At 36.0% G+C, this 22,680-nt stretch overlaps 1 protein-coding gene across 1 annotated transcript in view; it reads right to left on the bottom strand.

The window, feature by feature from the left end:
- Positions 1-22,680, bottom strand: part of CNTNAP2 (contactin associated protein 2) — a 1,655,962-nt gene that overhangs the window by 1,282,925 nt on the left and 350,357 nt on the right. Inside the window, exons 6-8 of the mRNA XM_055420199.2 lie at positions 19,362-19,546; positions 11,712-11,855; positions 6,975-7,239 (exon numbers count right to left, since the gene is read on the bottom strand). Coding sequence (XP_055276174.2) covers positions 6,975-7,239; positions 11,712-11,855; positions 19,362-19,546 — 594 coding nt within the window. The remainder of the gene's footprint in view (positions 1-6,974; positions 7,240-11,711; positions 11,856-19,361; positions 19,547-22,680) is intronic.

Below are 22,680 nucleotides of genomic sequence, written 5' to 3'. Positions count from 1 at the left end.
CCCCTCCCTTATTTATCCTAAAAAAAAAGGTTTACAATTAGCTATGTATATTTTCAAATAAATGCTTATAGACTCAACATAAAATGTTCCATTTTTTATGTAAATGCCATTAAGGAATTTAAGTTGAAGCCCATTGTTTAAGGACATAGTTTTTAAAAATTGATAATATAGATGCTTCTATTTAAGTAGGGAAACCAGACCTTTTAAATCGATATAACTTATTCTATGTAATTTCCATTCATCATGTTGTTAAGCAGTATACTTTTTAGGAGTGTCATTTTACCCACAAGTATCATTGTATTACTCTATACATTTTTTTAACACTACTTGATGTTTGTTTTAGAAAATTGGATACTATGGAAAAATATGTTAAGAAATTAGTAATGGACTGATAACCTACCAATTAGAGATAATTAATATTATCCAGATTTATTTCACTCATATATCTTTTCTAGTTATCTATACATTTATAAAAATAATAATATTGGGGTTATATTCTACATAATTTTTATAAACACGCTTATTCACTATATTTTCCAATTGTTACAGGATTTTTGAGAAACATGATTTCTTATGACATAATAGTATTCCACATAAGGATGTGCTCTTTAAAATAACCTCTTCATTGAAAATATTTGTTTTCAATTACTTTAATTATTAGATATATACTGTGATAATATATCAATATACGTCTTTACTGAAAGTCACTCAGTCATGACCAACTCTTTGAGACCCAAAGACTATACAGTCCATGGAATTCTCCAGGCCAGAATACTGGAGTGGACAGCCGTTCCCTTCTCCAGGGGATCTTCCAAACCCAGGAATCGAACCCAGGTCTTCCACATTGGAGGCGAATTCTTAACCAGCTGAGCCACGAGGGAAACCCGAATCATCATGACTCAAATTTAATTAAAGGATATGCCAAAACTTCTAATATGTTCAGCTTCTAAAAAACTATGGCTTAAATTTGAATTAAGGAATATAATATATATTATCAAATAATTCTCCACTTTTCTATATGACAGTGTAAAACAAATCACTTGAAGTATGTACAGTAATGCCTAAACATTACTTAATTTTTGAGTTATAGAAATTTATTTGAATAAAACTATAAAATTATATGGAGTTTGAAATTATAGAGCTGAAAATCAATTCTCAATAACTTAAAACATAAAAATATTATAAACAATCTTTTTTCCTTGAGGCTTCCCTCGTCGCTCAGATGGTGAGAATCTGTGCAGTGAGGGAGACCTGAGCTCTATCCCTGGGACAGAAAGATCCTGGAGAATGGAATGACTACCCACTCCAGTATTTTTGACTGGAGAATTCCATGGACAGAGGAGCCTGGGAGGCTAGTGTCCATGGGGTCTGAAAGAGTTGGACATGAATGAATAACACTTTATTTCTTATGTGAGGAAAAATAAATCTCATGATACAAATTATCACTGAACTTAGAAATTGGTATATGGATCAATTCTTCCAAATATTAATATACTAACTACACTTTCAAATGTTTGTAAATTCAAGAGAAGAGAGATTCTGATTGTTTAGAATAGACAGTGGCAGGAGCAGTCCCTGGGAAATGCATTTGCTGAGACTGAACTGGGAACTTGCCAGTATTTGCCAACGAGTTTCCCAGTTATGCACAAAGCCAAGAAAATGTCTGTTCCTTAGGCTATGGTCTGGATGTGTGTTGAAATTCATGTGTTGAAATCCTAATGACCAGAATGACAGTATTAGTAGATGGGGCTTTGATAGGTGCTCAGGTCAGCAGGGTGGAGCCCTCAGGAATGGGATTAGAGCTCTTATAAAGAAGACAGCACAGATCATCCCATTTACCATTTGTTTGTTGTTGCTGTTGTTCAATCACTAAGTCATGTCCCAATCTTTGCGACCCTGTAGACTGTGGCACACTAGGCTTCCCTGTTCTTTACCATCTCTTAGAGTTTGTTCAAATTCATGTTCATCAAGTCAGTGATGCTATTTAAACATCTTATCTTCTACTGCCCTCTTCTCCTTTTGCCTTCACTCTTTCCCAGCATCAGGCTCTTATATAAGGAGACAGCTCTTTATATCAGATGGCCAAAGTATTGGAGCTTCAGTTTCAGCATCAGTCCTTCTGATGAATATTCAGCGTTAATTTCCTTTAGGATTGACTCGTTCAAGGGACTGTTCAAGGGACTCTCAAGAGTCTTTCCTAGTACCACAGTTTGAAAGCATCGATTCTTCAGCACTTAATGCAAGAGACATAAAGAGAGGTGGGTTTGATCCCTGGGTCAGGAAGATCCCCTGGAGGAGGGCATGGCAACCCACTCCAGTATTCTTGCCTGGAGAATCCCATGGACAGAGGAGCCTGGTGGACTACAGTCCACAGGGTCACACATAGTCAGACAAGATTGAAGCGACTTAGCACGCACTTATGCTTGCACTCTCTTCATAAACAAAACCACGAGGTTTGAACACTTCAATTTAGCAAACAATTGATTTAGGAGTAGAGCATATTCTGAATGATTCTTCAAAAGGTTTTGATTTTATGGATAGAAATTGATTTTCTTTTTCAATAGGTGAAAAAGGTCATTAACAAAAATCATGTTCCTTTCTCCATATAAATGCTAAACCACTTTTCATCACCTTATTAACAGGGCAGATGAAAACTTTACAGTGTATTCTAAGCATCTATTTGTAATTAGTGGCATAAAATTGATGCATTTTGCAATTAAAAACCTTATTTCAAATGGTATTCAGATTTTTTGTGTGTTTGTGTGTCTGTGTCTGTGTGTGTGTTTTGTTTGACTATGTATCAGACAGTAATACACAGGAATACTGTTTTTTACTACTGTTACAATATTATAATATTGCTTCTGGAAGATACATTTAGTTTTCCATTATGAATTGATGGCATAAATACTCTCAGGTAATTAGAACTTTAAAAAATCCCACCTCTTCAAATGAGAAGACCAGTCCATAGGTTGGTGTTTTTCTAATTATGGGTTGCAGCTTGTTTTTAGGTCATGAAATCACTTAGTGGAACAGGGTAATTTTTTTAAATTGAAGAGCGACAGAAGAGAAAACAACAAAATTTTGAGAGCGCATTAAAGCATAAGGTAAATTATATTTCATGAAAACTTTGTTTCAGTAGGTATTGAGTATGATATAAAATGCTTTCTCATTGTTTTGGTCAAAATCATTTGAACCTGGAGGATGTTGTGCTAAATGAAACAAGTCAGAGAAAGATGGATACTGTATGACCTCACTTACATGTAGAAACTTAAACTAGAAGTCATAGAATCAAAGAGTAGAATGATGGTGGTTGCCAGGGGCTTGTTGTATATTGGTCAAAGGGTACGAGTTTTCAGTAAGGAGATGAAAATGTCCGGGGGAATCTAATGTACAGCATGGTGATTTTAGCTAACAATGCTGCATATTTGGAAATTTAAGTATACACCATGAAAAAAATAAACTTAAAATGGCTTAAAGACTTAAATATGCCATGATACCATAAATCTCCTAGAAGAAGACATAGGCAAAGCATTCTCTGACATATTACAATAATCTGTTCTTAGCTCAATCTCCCCAGGCAAAAGAAATAAAAGCAAAAATAACCAAATGAGACCTAATTAAATTTACCAGTCTTTACACAGGAAAGGAAACCATAAATGAAAAGACAACCTACAGAATAGGAGAAAATAATGGAAAACAGTGTACCTGACAAGGGCTTAATTTCCAAAATAAACAAATAGCTCACACAACTCAATATAAAAACTACAACCCAATCACAAAATGGACAGAAGACCTAATGAGACATTTCTCGAAAGACAGATGGCCAACAGGCACATGGAAAGATGTTTAACATCACTGATTATTAGAGAAATACAAATCAAAACAAAAATGAAATATTACCTCACCCCAGTCAGAAAGGCCATCATCGAACAATCTGTGAATAATAAATGCTGAAGGGGCATGGAGAAAAGGGAACCCTCCTACACAGTTGGTGGGATTGTATACTGGCGCAGCTACAATGGAAAACAGTCTGAAGGTTCCTCAACAAACTAAAAACAGTCAGGACAGATTCTAAACTAAAAATAGAACTACCATTTGATCCAGCAATTTCACTTCTTGGCATTTATCTGGAAAAGACAAAAACTCTAAATCCCAAAGACACATTCACCCCAGAGTTCACTGCAACACTATTTACAATAGCCAAAACACAGAAGCAACCTAAATGTCCACTGACAGATGAATAGATAAAGAATATGTGGTATATAGACAAAATGAAATGTTACCCAGCCATAAAAATGAATGAAATAGTGCCATCTGCAGCAACATGGATGGACCTAGAAATGATCATACTAAGTCAGACAGAAAAAGAAGATATCATATGATATCACTTACATCTGAACTCTGAAAAAGATACACATGAACTTATTTACAGAAATATACTCACAGATATAGAAAACAAAATTATGGTTACCAAAGGGAAAAGAGTGGGGGGATAAATTAGCAGTACGGGATTAATAAACACACTGCTATACATAAAATAGTTAAGCAATGAAGATTAAATGTACAGCACAGGGAACTATATCCAATATCTTATAATAACCTATATGGAAAAACATTATAAAACAGAAATACACACACATATATATATATATACACATACATATGCATGCATATATACATATATATTCATATATATACATATACACATACATATATATAAATCACTCTCTTATACACCTGAAACCTGAAGCTAACACAATAATAAAAGTCAACCATACTTCATAGAAAGACTAGGGTAGATATAACATAAAACAATCATCCTTTGTTAAAAGCAAATATCAGGGTACTCTACATATGGGAGAAATGGAAATCTTTGAAACATAAATATTTCATTGGACTATATAAGAATGAGACTACAGAAAAATCCAAATATCAAATCCTGTTTTCCTTAATTTGCACAGATTCTAAGATAAATTAACAAATACATCTAAAGTTTGCTTTCATCATATTTAAGGAAACTTATGAGGAAATGGTAACCCACTCCACTATTCTTGCCAAAAAATCCCATAGACAGAAGAGTCTGGCAGGCTACAGTCCATGGGGTCACAAAGAGTTGGATATGACAAAGCAATTGAGCACACACACATATTAAGGTAAATTAGTTGCTGTATATTGTATCCCTTTGTTTATTCTTTTATATTTTAATAAACACATTTTAAATTAGTTGAGAGCATCCTGGGGTCCTAAATTAGACCACATTAAATTAGCAAATATTTATTGATCACTATGTTTAAGATCCTATTCTTTTAATTATAGTGGTACTTGTCGCAATGAAAACCACCAGGACTTTGGGTTTTCTCAGTGATTTCCAGGAGAGCGGACTTCATTCACCCTTGTATTTTTATGTGTTTAGAAATTAGAAATGCCTAAACATCAATTTTTACAGAATCCAGTGGGGAGTTTTTCAACGGTGGTAAATATTTGTATGTGTATTTGTTTTATGTGCTACTCTGGTCTCTCCAGATAATTTCTATTTGCTCTAACTCTCCCCACATGAATTTATACTGAGATGCAGTGATAAAATATGGTGATCAATCATTCTCACTCTGAACTTTCAGAGAAAAAGCAAAACTAACAATGCAAAAAAACCAAAAGTAAATATCTAGGCATTTTACCATAGCTTTTTATTCCAATTATTCAGATACACCTGTGACACAATGGCTTCCATGTCTTCCTTGAGTCCTTTTCTATAATAGACTACACAGCCAGCTCATACAAAAACACACAGCCTGTTGTAAGAAAAGGCACATATCCTTAAGCAGGAGATATTCTGTAAACACTAGTTCATGGAGCCACAGTGCAGATTTCAGCAAACATTCCTGGAGCATCTCTCATGTTACAGGCACTGCTCTACGTGCAAGGGCATGGTCTCTGCCTTCAAGGAGCTGATAGCACAGAGGAGGAATGAGATGGACCCAATCATAATAGTGTCACGAGTGAACACAGAACATTTAGAAATCAGAGCTCACAGTCACATAGTTGAGCCTTCTCTTACGAACTTTCTCTCTCAGTATTTGGTATGTCTGTACTAGGGGCTCAGAAAATACTCTTTTTCCTCCCATCTTCCATTTCTAAGTAGTTCATTACTTAGAATAAGTACTTACTTAAAACACTGTTTTTCAAGAAACATCTAGAGAAATTTGATGATTTCTTTTTCTATTTTTCAGTCCCATATCAGATATCATCTTCTTTGTTTATGATATCTCATTTGGCAATACCATCTTTCTTTGTGCCATCATATTTAAGGACTATTCCAAGGTCGACAAGTTTATTCAAATAACAACATTATTACCTAAGTCTCAGTTTATTCTGCCACTATACTGTCAAGTTTAAAAATCACTCTACTTAGCCAGGCCAGTCTTCCCTCAGTTGATACTTATCTCTTGTCATCCTTCTTTGTACTCATTTCCCTTTTTTTCTCCCCTAATACTTTGCATAAATTTAAAAGACCACTTTGAGCTTTTGATTCTAGCAGTAGAATTTACCTTTAAAGTCATAATTTATATCAATGCAACCTATTACTCATAGTAGAAGCAATGTGAGTGTCTGTAAGGTCAAAAGATATCAAGTGCTCTTATGTTAATAAAACAAACATTCTTTGTTTTTAAACATATGATCTTAACTTAGAGGAATATCCACTGCTCTATGCAAGAGGGACTAGCATTTGTAAAAAGGAAAGAGTTTCAGTCCTGTCAAGACAGTCCCAACCAACTTTCTTCCTCACCTACCCTCATCCTCTCAGCATTTCTAAGTTTCCCTCATTCAGTCTGCACTCAGGGAAGCCAAGGAAAGATCTGAGAGTCTGAATCCAAACATAATCATGAGAGTGTGCCAACAACAAAGTAAAAACATCACCCTAGCTGTGGAAATCACAACAGCAGTTTCAGGCGTGAACATGGAATAGATTCACTGACCTGACGAAATGTCTATCTGGTTCATCTTGGTCTGCGTGACGTTGATGTGAACACCGACTTTGCTTTCAGTGAGGTCAATCTCCACATTGCCCAGGTTATCAGCAAAATGACTGAAAAGCAGGAGACCATTGGGGTTCCAAGTCCTGAACTGGAAGCTAACCGAAAACAGGTCCTGGTGAAGCCTTCCGGGCACCTCCAAATAACTGGTAGCGTTGAAAAAGACAGGTACTGTGTAAGGCTCCACGCATGAGAAACTCAAATTTCCCTGGAAGACAGAAGGGCATGCTTTGAGGAAAATGTAGAATAAAATAAGCACCCATGTAAGACAGCTGGCAAAGTGAGAGTTGTATAAATTTCAAAGCAGAGCTTGAGCTGTGTGCAATCCCCACGTGCAGTCATGTGACTCAGACTCATGTGTCCTTGAAAGGATATGTCCTGGCATGTCCTTTCTGCTGTAGCTAACAGAGTTCAGCAGCTGGCTTTCAGACTGAGGGATTCATACAAGCACCTTGCATCATGGATTTGACAAACTGATAGCCTGGTGTGATGGGCTGGCTACAGAATGGATACATCACTGTGTGGTACGCTTCGAAGTATACCACTGGACTTCCTGAAGAAAGCAAAGAGCTGCTTCCTCCTCCCCCACAATTGATGGTGCATCAGCCAGGGAGGAGATGCCTCTGTTTTCTTTTGGATGGCTTTGGTCAATTATTTATTAATATATAAATGTAGTCTCACTGGGAATGATGATCTCTTGGTTGCTGTTTATTAAACTAGGATGGGGCAAATATTCTTGAGACTTATCCCCATACCTAACTGAACTGAATATTAACTAGCCAAAGCAATGGTTTTTCTAGTAGCCATATGGATATGAGAGATGGACCATAAAGAAAGCTGGGCACCGAAGAGTGGTTGCTTTTGAACTGTGGTGTTGGAGAAGACTCTTGAGAGTCCCTTGGACTGCAAGGAGATCCAACCAATCAATCCTAAATGAAATCACCCTGAATATTCATTGGAAGGACTGATGCTGAAGTTCCAGTTCTTTGGCCACCTAATGAGAAGAGCCGACTCATTAGAAAGACCCTGATGCTGGGAAAGATTGAGGGCAGGAGGAGAAGGGGATGACAGAGGATGAGATGGTTAGATGGCATCACTGACTTAATGGAGATGAGTTTGAGCAAGCTCTGGGAGATGGGAAAGGACAGGGAAGCCTAGTGTGCTGCAGTCTATAGGGTCACAAAGAGTCAGACACGACTGAGCAACGGAACAACAGATTATTTTGTTATTCAACTCAAACTCTCATTTACATTCCAATGAAATGTGCATATATCATAATACATGAATGCTTTCAGAAACAGTGACATGAATCTACAAAAGAAAAAGAAAACTTTCAATTAAAGCTTCCTTCTCCCCCTCATACTTCCTCTATTTGGACAAAGAAATTTGATTATTCAGATACACTGAATTTTATATTCTAGTATTTACGTTTCTTTTGAAGATATGAAAAAAATTCTACATTATTTGCCATCTTTTTTTAATCCCACCATATCTTGAGGAATATGATTTGAAGGCATTCTTTCTTTATTGTTTCCTTAAACAACACCACATACTTATCCCCAGATACACAGTTCTTCCATTTTAGCACATTAACCATTTAACCTAAGTTAGGCTGACCCCCCCCCCAATTAATATTCAAATTAAATTTGTGCTGTACCTACATGTGCAAGCATGCTAAGTCGTTTCAGTCGTGTGCAACTCTTTGTGGCCCCATGGACTGTAGCCCACCAGGCTCCCCTGTCCACGGGGTTCTCCAGGCAAGAATACTGGAATGGGTTACCACGTCCTCCTCCAGGGGATCTTCCCCACCCAGGGATCAAACCGACATCTCTTATGCCTCCTGCATTGGCCGGTAGGTTCTTTACCACTAGGGCCAGCCGGGAAGGCCTGTATCTTCACAGATGATTAGATGACTATTTTTAAAGGCTTACTTTTCCCGATGAAAATAACTGCCTACGCACAAAAACTGCCATGTCATAACTGACCACTTGCCTGTGTTATGGAGACTGTCTCCCAGCAAAGTGAAAAGTTCTGAGTGATGGTGCTGATTCTGGAGTCAACATTTAATGAAGAAATGGGTGTGTGTAAGAATGGTGCAGGATAAGTGCTGAGCCAATTACACAGAAATATTAGCACCTGACATCTCCAAAAGCAAATCTCCTCTGTAAATATTTGCCTTCGTAGAGAAACTTGAAAAAGGTCCTGCCTGCCTCTACGCTGCCTAAACCTTTTAATACATATGTTTATTTTTGTTTAAAAGCCTTTTTTGTATCTGTTCCTTCCATTTTAACAAATGTAATTATAGATAACTCAGGCTTTTTAAAATGTCTTTGTTATTCAGGTTAAAATACCATTTATAAGCAACAATATATTGTGGTTAAAGTTGATTTTAGAATGAGTCTCCAGAGTGCAATTCTCTGTAGTTTGCTAACCTAATGGATACATGTGAGGACCAACTGGGAGGTTTGGGCAGAAACAACACTTTCAGTCAGTTCAGTTCAGTTCAGTCGCTCAGTCGTGTCCGACTCTTTGCAACCCCATGAATCACAGCACGCCAGGCCTCCCTGTTCATCACCAACTCCCGGAGTTCACTCAAACTCATGTCCATCGAGTTGGTGACACCATCCAGCCATCTCATTCTCTGTCGTCCCCTTCTCTTCCCACCCCCAATCCTTGCCAGCATCAGAGTCTTTTCCAGTGAGTCAACAACACTTTACTTCTTCTTAAAGGTGATGCTCGGAAGGATTGGGGGCAGGAGGAGAAGGGGAGGACAGAGGATGAGATGGATGGATGGCATCACCGACTTGATGGACATGAGTTTGAGTGAACTCCGGGAGTTGGTGATGGATAGGGAGGCCTGGCGTGCTGTGATTCATGGGGTCACAAAGAGTCGGACACAACTGAGTGACTGAACTGAACTGAACTGAAAGGTGTAAATAATGGGAAGGGTATTATGCTGATTTGGATTCTGTATCTTTCTGTCTTACGTGATAATTTCTGAGGAAACAAAAGGATTCTGATGCCATTTTATCCAAAGCTTAAAATAACACATATATATTAATACTGCTCTAGATAAGAAATGACACAGCATTGAAACAGAGTATGACCTTGGGACTATATACTGTGAGTCCACAAACTTTGCTTGCCACTCATATGCATTACCTTGGAAAGTTATTTTTCTAAGTTAAATCTCAGTTTTCATCTACAAGATGTTTATGACAACATCTCCCTTGTAGTATTGTTCTTAGAGTATCATAAAGGTAACAGGTCTCACACAGTACCTGTTACATATACATGGACCTATTATTTTTCCCTACAGTCAATATCTTGTAAGAAAATTTCATCAAAGTTCAATTTTTAACTGTTAGTATAAATTCATCATTAATTTAAGAAAGATAATTAGTAAAAACATTCTACATTCAATTATTATTTTATGAGCTTCCCTGGTGACTCAGCAATAAAGAATCTGCCTGTCAATGCAGGAGACCCAGGTTTGATCCCTGGGTCAAGAAAATCCACTGGAGAAGGAAATGTCAACCCACTCTAGTATTCTTGCCTGGGAAATCCCATGGACAGAGGAGCCTAGTGGACTACAGTCCATGGGGTCACAAAGAATTGAACAAGACTTAGAAATTAAACAACAAATTATTTTATAGTTTCTTATTTCCAACCAGAACTCCTGTTTATTCATTGGGCATTTCCATTTGTCCCCTCATTTCATGAAAACCCCAGGCTCAAATTTTGGATAACAAATCCATCAAAGTCAGAACACAGTACAAATACTTACGACATTTTCTACTCCCACTGACTTCCAAATACATGGATCTCTGGATTCCCAGGATCTTCCCATTGACACTTTGGGATTGAAGAAACTCCTGTTCTTGCAGAACCAGAAGGAACCCACATACCAGATTTTTAAGTTTCTCTTATAGTGATCTTACATGGTGTTGTAGAGAGGCAAATGGCAACCCACACCAATATTCTTGCCTAGAAAATTCCATGGACAGAGGAGCCTGGCGGGTTACAGTCCATGGGCTCACAACGAGTCTGACATGACTGAGAGACTACATTTTCACTTTGAAATAGTTCAACTTGGAAATACACACACCAGAGCCAGGACCACTGTGAGTTTCTGAGTCACAGACTTCACTATCCAATCTAATCCAGCTTTATTGAGTTGCACAATACTTCGTATGTTTAGAGCTTTGAAAAGAAGTTTCTTTATATATCCAGGTGAATCAGCTTTGGAAACATGAAAAAAACTAATAAAGCTCCTAGCTTTAAAAAATTTAAAATACTGAATTACATCATCATCAAGAAATGTAGCAGTCTATACAATGTGACATTTGGAAACAAGAGCCTACTGATTTAAGGGCTGCTGAACAGTTGGAATGACTGTTCTTCTGTAATGGGAAATCTAGAAACACTGGGGCTGAAATTCCAGGCCCCATCTGAAGCAAATTTACTATTTACAGTAATTCTAACTCAAAAATCAGTATCTAGTCTTAGAGTACATTCAGGATCTCCATATTTTCAGGTACCTCTAAAATTAGTTTTATATAGTTGAGCCCACAAGCCTAATAACAAATGCTATGATACAGTTGTCCATTAACAGTCCAGACAAAACAAAATTTCTTTGATTGTTTTAGCAACGGATATTATGGGGGTGGAAAATCTTACCACATTTGAGGGCTCGAGTTTCTTCCTTCTTGCCAGATCTGTAATGTTGATGCCATTGTAGTTAATGCTTTCCATGCAGCCTTTGAAATTCTTTCTACTGCTGGAGCTTGGTTTTCCGGAGAAAGGTATGCCTCCAAAGGTTATCTTTGAGAAAAAGATAAATGTAAACATTCACACTCTATTTGACTTAAAAAAAATAAAAACATTTACAATAAATTAGACAAAACTATTAACACAGCCAAAGTCAGTTATCGTAACCTCAGCCAACATATATAGACATTTTTTTCTGCCTCTAAAGTCTGTTGCATATTAAATTATGTTGTTATTGAAGTATATACTGATTGTATTAATTCTGAAAATTAGATTATAAAGAGCAAGAAAATAGCAACAACTTCTAAGCATTTTTAATACTTGGAAGGCATTTTATCAATTTTCCTGAGAATGTTCTAAAAGATTTTACACAGTAAACATCTTTTATAAATATTAAGCATATATTTTTATGCTTATCAAAGACATAGTATCAATAAATGTTACTAGTCATCATGAAATAACCAGCGCTAATATATTAAGTTTATGACTTCATCCCAAAGGAAGGAATCTTGTATTCACCCTGTTTAGACATTGTAGTCTAATGATCATTAGAGTAAAAAAATTGTTAGGCTTATTGTGAATACAGAAAATAGTTCCAAAAGTCTCACAGCTATATTGATTAGAAATATCTTTGGGTTTGGAGGCTATGATTTGAGAACTATAGGCTTAAAGATACTAAACTCCTCTGTCCATGGGATTTTCCAGGCAAGAATACTGGAGTGGGTCGCCCGTGCCTTCTCCTAAAGATATTATAGGTCTCCTAAATCCTGAGGGATAAGGTCAGTGCTCCTTCCTGTGATTTTCAAGCAATTGTTAAAATCACAATAAAAAGAGAACATGTATTTTTCCAGATATCTTTGATCAAATTACATTATTATAGCATCAATTTCATATAATGGAAAATTATACTTAATTAGGTATTGCCAATAATGTTGTGTACTGCTAATAGTGAATGAATCTATTAATCATAGCTGTAATATCAAGATATATATTCCAGACATTATATTTCTTTTAAGTAGTATTCAATTACCAATTTTTCCTACAAAGATTGGAAAATGAAAGACATATTTCAATGTCAGAACTTTATATTTGATATATAAGGCAGAGATCTTTGGATTTTAGAAGATATGTATTATGCCTCTGTTATGCAGTGCTTTGACATTTTAGAATTTTTAATGTAAATGTTTAAAATTACCTTTAACTGTGTCTTAATTTTTAGTTTACAATGTTGTGTTAATTTCAGGTATACAGCAAAGTGATTCAGTGATATATATATATATATATGTTCCTTTTCAGATTGGTTTACATTATAGGTTATTTAAAGATACAGAATACAGTTCCCTGTGCTATACAGTAGGTACTTGTTGTTTATCTATCTTATATATAGCAGTGTGCATATGAATTTTAAATTCTTAAACAGTTTTAGGGAAAAAAGCATAAATTAATAATAGTTTATAAGACAATCAAAAAATTTTAAAAACTCACAAAATGCAACTAAATGTATTAATAACAACTGAATATATACTATATATTATTTACCTTAGAGTTTAACTATGGGAAGAAAAGAGAAAAACTATGACTAAACACACAAAAATAGAATCAGGAATCTACAAAAGGAAAAACAGGGGCGTTCTGAAATACATTAGGGGAACACTTTCAAGTGGCACTGAACTGAACTTATTAGGTGCTATGTACATGTACTTAATACCATAGGTTAGGATTACAGAGACTTTAATGGAGTGTTGAATTTCCTATCCACAATTTATTTTACCAATTTCTGTTCCAGTTGATAGTAATAAAATCTTCCATGCTTAATGACATGCAGCATCACACTGTGAATAATATTACTAAATACTATTATAGTTGAAAGCATTGCTTTATTCCTTCTCACTGTGCATAGTTTCTTTATTGGGGGACTCCTATTTTCCTTTGGGATGATGACACAGACACTCCTTATAGTTTCTCTCTTTTCAACAACCTTCAGCTCATGTCCTATCCTATAGAAGGTAACCTGGTGAAGCATCACAGGCTCAATTTACCAGATACCTTACAATTCAGAGAAGCAGGTTCAAATCCCAATTTCTAGTGCAATTCATCATTTGATATTAGGTGGTCACTTCTTTCTTCTTGTTATATGTCCTCATCAATAAAATATTCTCTAATACCATCATCATTCTCATGGTAAAAAAAATAGCTGCAGTTGTTAGATTAATAATCAGATACTGATATGACTCACATTATTGCCTTATTAATGACACTGTTGTTCAGTGACAACCTTGACTCTAAAAAAGAAATGCATTACCATTTTGTTAGCTGCCAAGAGTTTTCAAAGTGAGACAGGGCTTACCAGATACCTTTGAGTGTCCTTTCTCCCACCATCTTTAAGAAAACACTTATTTTCAGCTGAGCACATGCTCCCCAGCCAATATATGGAACTTACAAACCTCTTTGAACAAGGTTTGGTCTCAAGAGATTTAAGACAAAGGGTTGTGTGTGACTCTAAGAACTATAATTAAAGGAGGGATTGGGGCACAGTGTTCTTCACTCCTTTCTTTCACACTGCCTGGAATGCAAAATGGAAAGTGAGCAGTCAACTTGGAGTGAGTTGCAGAGGGCACGGAGTAGCAGTAGAACCAAAGGAGACTGGGGTCTTGACCATCATGACGCTGCCTTATGAGCCCAGGGCTAACTGCCTACAGGCCCCTTTTTGGTGAAAGGAATAAACGTGCCTGTTAAATGCAGTCTAATTAATTATAACTGATAATATGTAGTAATATCTGTTATTCCCTGTTGCCTCATCTCAAACAAGCCATGTGCTACTATTTTCACTTTATGGAAAGGGAATATGATTCGTCCAATGTCACACAACCAGGAAGGGGCCAAAAGGGATTTAGTCCAGTTCAATTCAGTTCAGTCGCTCAGTCGTGTCCGACTCTCTGCAACCCCATGAATCACAGCATGCCAGGCCTCCCTGTCCATCACCAAATCCCGGAGTTCACTCAAACTCATGTCCATAGAGTCGGTGATGCCATCCAGCCATCTCATTCTCTGTCGTCCTCTTCTCCTCCCACCCCCAAACTTCCCCAGCATCAGAGTCTTTTCCAGTGAGTCAACTCATCGCATGAGGTGGCCAAAGCATTGCAGTTTCAGCTTTAGCATCAGTCCCTCCAATGAACACCCAGGATTGATCTCCTCTAGAATGGACTGGTTGGATCTCCTTGCAGTCCAAGGGACTCTCAAGAGTCTTCTCCAGCACCACAGTTCAAAAGCATCAATTCTTCGGCGATCAGTATTCTTCATAGTCCAACTCTCACATCCATACATGACCACAGGAAAAACCATAGCCTTGACTAGACCGGCCTTGGTTGGCAAAGTAATGTCTCTGCCTTTTAATATACTATCAAGGTTGGTCATAACCTTCCTTCCAAGGAGTAAGCGTCTTTTAATTTCATGGCTACAGTAAGCATCCACAGTGATTTTGGAGCCCAAAAAATAAAGTCTGACACTGTCTCCACTGTTTATCCATCCATTTCCCATGAAGTGATGACCAGATGCCATGATCTTTGTTTTCTGAATGTTGAGCTTCAAGCCAACCTTTTCACTCTCCTCTTTCACTTTCTTCAAGAGGCTTTTGAGTTCCTCTTCACTTTCTGCCATAAGGGTGGTGTCATCTGCATATCTGAGGTTATTGATATTTCTCCCAGCAATCTTGATTCCAGCTTGTGCTTCTTCCAGCCCAGCGTTCCTCATGATGTACTCTGCATATAAGCTAAATAAGCAGGGTGACAATATACAACCTTGACGTACTCCATTTCCTACTTTGAACCAGTCTGTTGTTCCAAGTCCAGCTCTGACTGTTGCTTCCTGACCTGCATACAGGTTTCTCAAGAGGCAGGTCAGGTGGTCTGGGAATCCCATCTCTTTCGGAATGTTCCACAATTTATTGTGATCCACACAGTCAAAGGCTTTGGCATAGCCAATGAAGCAGAAATAGATGTTTTTCTGGAACTCTCTTGCTTTCTCCATGATCCAGCGGATGTTGGCAATTTGATCTCTGGTGCCTCTGCCTTTTCTAAAACCTGCTTGGATATCTGGGAGTTCCCGGTTCACACATTGCTGAAGCGTGGCTTGGAGAATTTTGAGCATGACTTTACTAGCGTGTGAGATGAGTGCAATTGTGCGGTAGTTTGAGCATTCTTTGGCATTGCCTTTCTTTGGGATTGGAATGAAGACTGATCTTTTCCAGTCCTGTGGCCATTTCTGAGTTTTCCAAATCTGCTGGCATATTGAGTGCAGCACTTTCACAGCATCATCTTTCAAGATTTGAAATAGCTCAACTGGAATTCTATCACCTCCACTAGCTTTGTTCGTAGTGATGCTTTCTAAGGCCCACTTGACTTCGCATTCCAAGATGTCTGGCTCTAGGTCAGTGATCAGGTTATCATGACTATCTTAGTCGTGAAGATCTTTTTTGTACAGTTCTTCTGTGTATTCTTGCCACCTCTTCTTAATATCTTCTGCTTCTGTTAGGTCCATACCATTTCTGTCCTTTATCGAGCCCATCTTTGCAAGAAATGTTCCCTTGGAATCTCTAATTTTCTTGAAGAGATCTCTTGTTTTTCCTATTGTGTTGTTTTCCTCTATTTCTTTTCATTGATCGCTGAGGAAGGCTTTCTTATCTCTCTTTGCTATTCTTTGGAACTCTGCATTCAGATGCTTATATCTTTCCTTTTCTCCTTTGCTCTTCGCTTCTCTTCTTTTCACAGCTATTTGTGAGGCCTCCTCAGACAGCCATTTCGCTTTTTTGCATTTCTTTTCCATGGGGATGGTCTTGGTCCCTGTCTCCTGTACAATGTCACGAACCTCTGTCCAGAGTTCATCAGGCACTCTACCTATCAGATCTAGTCCCTTAAATCTATTTCTCACTCTGTATAATCAGAAGGGATTTGATTGAGGTCATATCTGAATGGTCTAGTAGTTTTCCCTACTTTCTTCAATTTCAGTCTGAATTTGGCAATAAGGAGTTCATGATCTGAGCCACAGTCAGCTCCTGGTCTTGTTTTCGCTAACTGTATACAGCTTCTCCATCTTTGGCTGCAAAGAATATAATCAATCTGGTTTCGGTGTTGACCATCTGGTGATGTCCATGTGTAGAGTCTTCTCTTGTGTTGTTGGAAGAGGGTGTTTGCTATGACCAGTGCGTTCTCTTGACAAAACTCTATTAGCCTTTGCCCTGCTTCATTCTGTGCTCCAAGGCCAAATTTGCCTGTTACTCCAGGTGTTTCCTGACTTCCTACTTTTGCATTCCAGTCCCCTATAATGAAAAGGACATCTTTTTTGGGTTTTAGTTCTAAAAGGTCTTGTAGGTCTTCATAGAACCAGTCAACTCCAGTTTCTTCAGCATTACTGGTTGGGGCATAGGCTTGGATTACTGTAATATTGAATGGTTTGCCCTGGAAACGAACAGAAATCATTCTGTCGTTCTTAAGATTGCATCCAAGTACTGCATTTCGGACTCTTTTGTTGACCATGATGGCTACTCCATTTCTTCTAAGGGATTCCTGCCCACAGTAGTAGATATAATGGTCATCTGAGTTAAATTCACCCATTCCAGTCCATTTTAATTCACTGATTCCTAGAATGTCTATGTTCACTCTTGCCATCTCCTGTTTGACCACTTCCAATTTGCCTTGATTCATGGACTAACCCACGCTTAATGGCTCCAATTTGAGCTCATACACTTGATTTTTTCCAAAATTGCATCATGTTGAGATACAAAGATGGACCCAAGCATTTTCATGTGCGTTATCTGTTGATAATTGCAGTATCTGAGGAAAGTAATTGGGCAGTAGCTCTACAAAGAGAAGTACGTTGGCTCTCTCCTGACTCTCTCTTAGTCAATTTAAATTTCTTTCTATGTCTCCCTGACAAATATGTCTCAGGCATTTTGGTCCACAGGTGAGGTTCTCAAACATGGTATTCTATCTAGAAGGGCTCTGAAGTGTTGATGAAACTGCTGACCATATAGGAGGCGTTGTGTGTGCATGAATATTCATAGATTTCACCGCAAACTCAACAGGGATATTGATCCCAAATTTTTAATTGTTTTTTTTGAAAATTGAAATTGTGTTTGCCCATTGCTAATGTTTTAGGATTTCTTACCTCTTCTAGAGTACTTCAAAGTTTATTAATGGAGAATGAATAATTCATCTTTAAATTCTCTCAGACAATAGGAGATAGGTCACATAAGCCAAGATTAATACTAATTTAGAGAAGATAGGAATTTGGGGAATTTTCACATTCTTTGCCTTTCAACAATCATTTTCACTTTAAAGAGATTTTTTTGGGGGGTAATTATTCCCTGATAACCTTAAATTTATTTTAATGTCAATAAAAGTCTCTGTATCAAAATTTATATTGCATATTCCATTCTAAAATTATGTTTAGAAATATATGTAATGTATTCATATTACAGAAAATTTAGATTAGAAACTATTTAAACATATAAGGAAAATAAAAAATATAGTTGTAAATCCTGACTTTTCACATACTATTTTATGATAAGTACATTTTATGTTCTAAGAGATTTATGGGTGGATATCAATATCACTGACTCAATGGACATGAGTTTGAAAAATTGCAGAAGATAGTGGAGAGGGATGTTTGGCATGCTGCAGTCCATGGGGTTGCAAAGAGCTGAACGTGACTTAGCAACTGAACAACAGCAATCAATAGCACACATTAATGTGGTGTGTGTATATATATATCTGTAATTTCAACATTGGGACCAAGGCACATTGAAATGGCACAGCAAAGTCATAGGGGTGTCCCAGTCATGAACCTGTTTTTACAGAACTTTTATTCCTACTTATGATTAACATTTTTGATGGACACTTTAAAGTTGAATTGCTCTCCAAAAACTTATTTTAAAAAAAACTTTATATGCCTCTCAGTGTATTATGAGAATATATATTTTTACCAGACCAATATGATCACTGATTACTTTTAATCTTTAGTCATCTGGAAGGTAAAAAATATCCTTTTATTTATGAAGTCTCTTTAAAATAGTCTGTATTTTTATTTATTTTATGACATTTATATCTGAGAAAATAGAACTTGTCAAAGGAATTATCTATAGTCATGAATTTATAAATGGTTTAATGTAGGATTCCTTATGTAATGTTTTCTAATAAATATTAGGCAATCATGTACATAACATATTGTATATTATCAATAACAAGCAATTTATAATTACCAATAGAAAGATTATGACTTAATTTATTCTGGTTTTGTTAAATGGCTCTGATAACATAATAAATGGTCCTTTTCTTCAAATACATGCTACTTTGGTTCCAAGTTTTAAAAAATATTTCAATAACTCATTAACAATTTAAAATGTAATAAAATTACCTATAAATTAGGTTGTGAAGCTTTAAGTCTTCTCTGGAGAATAAAATGAAACTGGTATATGAAGGTATACAATTAATAATAATTCAACAAGACAACATGAAACTGAAGCAGTCACTTGATGCATGACAATTTACACATCCTCAGGTTTACCTCATAGTCCAAATCCAGGTAGTCAAACTCCCCATTGGTGCGGAAGTGCTGCGTGCTTCTGTCCAGGGTGAGGTTGATGCTCCGGCCCTGGCGCTCGATGACCACAGAGTGCCAGTGGTGATCATCCAGCAGACTTCCTGTCATCACGGATGTGTGGCCGTATATGGGGCCAAGCTGGTTGCTTCCTGAATCACGTGAATGGAAAAGGAACCAGGTAAAGACACCAGAACTCTATGTCATCTACTACACCATGGGCAGACATTTTTATGGCATCTCTGTCTACTGGAGTTTACATAGGACAACCTATGTAATAAAGCATGGAATAATACTTATTTTTAAGTCGCATATTCAAACTACATAAAAGCTATTAGAGATGGAAAAATCTCTGTTCCCTTAAAAACCATGAGTTTTATTTATTTTTTAATTACTGAGCCATGAATTCTGATAAGTTTGGTATATTCCTTATGAAGTCAGTGCCCTGTGGGCTCTGGAGCCAGAGTCCCTGGATTCTGATGCTGTTCTATCACTGGTTTGCTCCATGATCCTGGCCAAGGTGACTGCTCTCTGAGCCTCTCTTTGGTCATATGTAAAAAGGGAAAAATAATAGTACCTGCTTTACAAAGTTGCTGTGAGGATGAAATTAATCCATATAAGCAAAGAACTTATTTCCTGACATACAGTGAATGTTCATTAAAAAGTTACCTGTTAATTTTTATTATTGTTGTTATTATTACTATTATTGGTCAAGAAAATACAGCATGACAAATATTTTCTGATTCCTAAAGCCATAATCTTAAGCACAACATAATATTTAATGTCATGGAAAATTTACTCAAGTTATACTTTAAAATAAAAATCTGCAAAATTACATATGTAGCATTAGTTCAGTTTTGAAATAAGATCTCCATAGAAACAGGACTATAAATAAGAGTGGAAGATTGTGAGAGTCTGAAATATTTATTGAGGTCATCTCTGGATGCTGTTTACATATTTTATACCATTTTCTATTTTGTCTAATGAAGCATTGTTTTTTATGGTCAGGCAAAACTAAATGCTATAAAATAGACTATTGCTTCAGAATAAATAGCATAATAGAAATAAAATAAACACACAATTGACGGAAGAATTATTTCCTTTTTTCATATTTATGATGCTAATACACCTATAGCTGACATTTTCTATGGATCTCCTGTATGAATTTTTTTCCTTTTGGTGATGAAATCAAATGTTTCCCTGTGACTGTGATTATGACTGTGTAGGTACATAGGGATGGGAGAGGACGAAAGAAAAGAAGAATAAGTTTAAGTGAACGAATACATTCAGTTTTCTTACATTAAATATTTAGACTAGAAGACTAAGCGGTATGTAGATGTGCCAGTAGTAAGGAAATAGCATTAAGACTGAGAGTGGATATCTGAGTGGATGTTTTTCCGTGGTTGTCATAAATTTGTCAATAATACTCTACATAAACTGCTTTCCAATGACAGGGTAACGATCTTTTTGTATGAGGCCATATGATCAGTTCTTGTTTCAGAATAGTAGCATCACACTCTTACAAGGCCCAGCGGCTTTTAAAGGCTACTCTGTGTGTTTCACTTTAAAAAAAAAGAGGAGAAAAGTTTGAAAAATTAATTACTTTAGATATGATCCAACTTTATAAAGAATTAATGTGTAAAGCATTAATCACTCATTTCCACCACGAAAAATAATGTGGTCTAGTTCCTCCAGACATTTTAAAAAATTATATAAATATAATCATATAATTCATATTCATATAAAATATTGATATAACATTTATAGTTTGCCTACTGCTTTAATTTAATGCCTGTCAATATCCCCCAAATTATTCACAGATATTTTAAACACATACCAATGTATTTCTATCTGTTAAGCTTTTTTCTTTTAATATTTGTTATTGTAACTAATATTGCAAAGTATACATCCTTGGACAGAAATTCTAGAGCTGTTTCTTATTATTTCTTTATGATTACTGAATCAATATATATAGAAAATTAAAATATCTGAAGATATATTATTAAATTGTTTTCTTGAAATATTTTTAGGACAAAGAATCCTTTTAATTGCATAACACACCGATACAGATACTATCATTTAAAAAATTTATTTACTTGCTTGAAAAAATTAGAATCATTATTTTATTGTATATTTCTTTCATAGATAGCTTGATTGAGCATTTGGTGTTTATAGACTATCATTTTTCTTCAATGAGTTTTCCTTATAATTTTTGCTAATATTTTCTCCTAAAGTCTTAGTACAGTTATAGAGTGGAATGAATTTTCATTCAAGAATGACATTAAACTTCTCTATTTGAATTTTCCCAGGTTTTGGCATGCATTTTTGTTTTACAATTTTAATATAAAAATTTAAATATCTTTGTACAATTTTAAAATCAGGGTTTTTGGATAGTTTACTTGTTATGGAAACTTTTTTCTATAAGATTTTGAATGTGAAAAGTTTTATAATAAAGAATAATGTTTGTAGACACTATATTAAGTACTATCAACGGAAAAAAACTAACTGAAGTTGTATTTTTTAGTAAACTACTGATTTTCAAAGTAATAAAAGTTAATATATGGGAAACAAGCCATATTTAAGAAAGTTAGAACCATGTTGATAAGAAAATCAAGTAGGCAGGATCTCTTTGTGTTCTAATTTTCAGTTTTATAGCTTTCCATTGGGATGCATTTAACATGCAAATTTTAGTTACTGATAAAATTTAGATTACAAAATCTTTATAGAATCCTAAAATCACTAAACATAAAAATGTAGAATATATGATGCCCTTCAAACAACTCGAATAAATTCTGAAAATTTTAGGCCAGCAAGAAGAGGATAGATATATTATTGATTTGCATAAACTCTAATTCTGAATGTCAGTATCTGTCTTCTGGACCTTCCCTTTAGTTTTAAGTAAATCTTAACTACATTATCAAAATACAAAAATGATTAGGCTTGTCCACTTAGAAACAACAACGAAAGCCCAAAACAAAATAGTAACTCCTTCTTTGACTTTCAACTCATTCTCTAATCAGCATATTATTTCAGATTCCTTCATTTCTAGTTGACTATACATAAAATAGTCATTTGTACCCTTTTTATCTTTTCTTAACTGATGACAATAAAACTACTATTCTTTTTATTTTAATGAGAGTCAGTTCAGTTCAGTTCAGTCGCTCAGTCGTGTCCGACTCTCCGCGACCCCATGAATCACAGCACGCCAGGCCTCCCTGTCCATCACCAAATCCCGGAGTATACTCAAACTCATATCCACAGAGTCGGTAATGCCATCCAGCCATCT

The sequence above is a fragment of the Moschus berezovskii genome, chromosome 3 (assembly GCF_049115385.1).
Source record: "Moschus berezovskii isolate FMDL1 chromosome 3, NW_MosBer_1.0, whole genome shotgun sequence".
In the NCBI taxonomy this organism is placed as follows: Eukaryota; Metazoa; Chordata; class Mammalia; order Artiodactyla; family Moschidae; genus Moschus; species Moschus berezovskii.
This window is presented reverse-complemented; position numbering and strand designations above follow the sequence as displayed.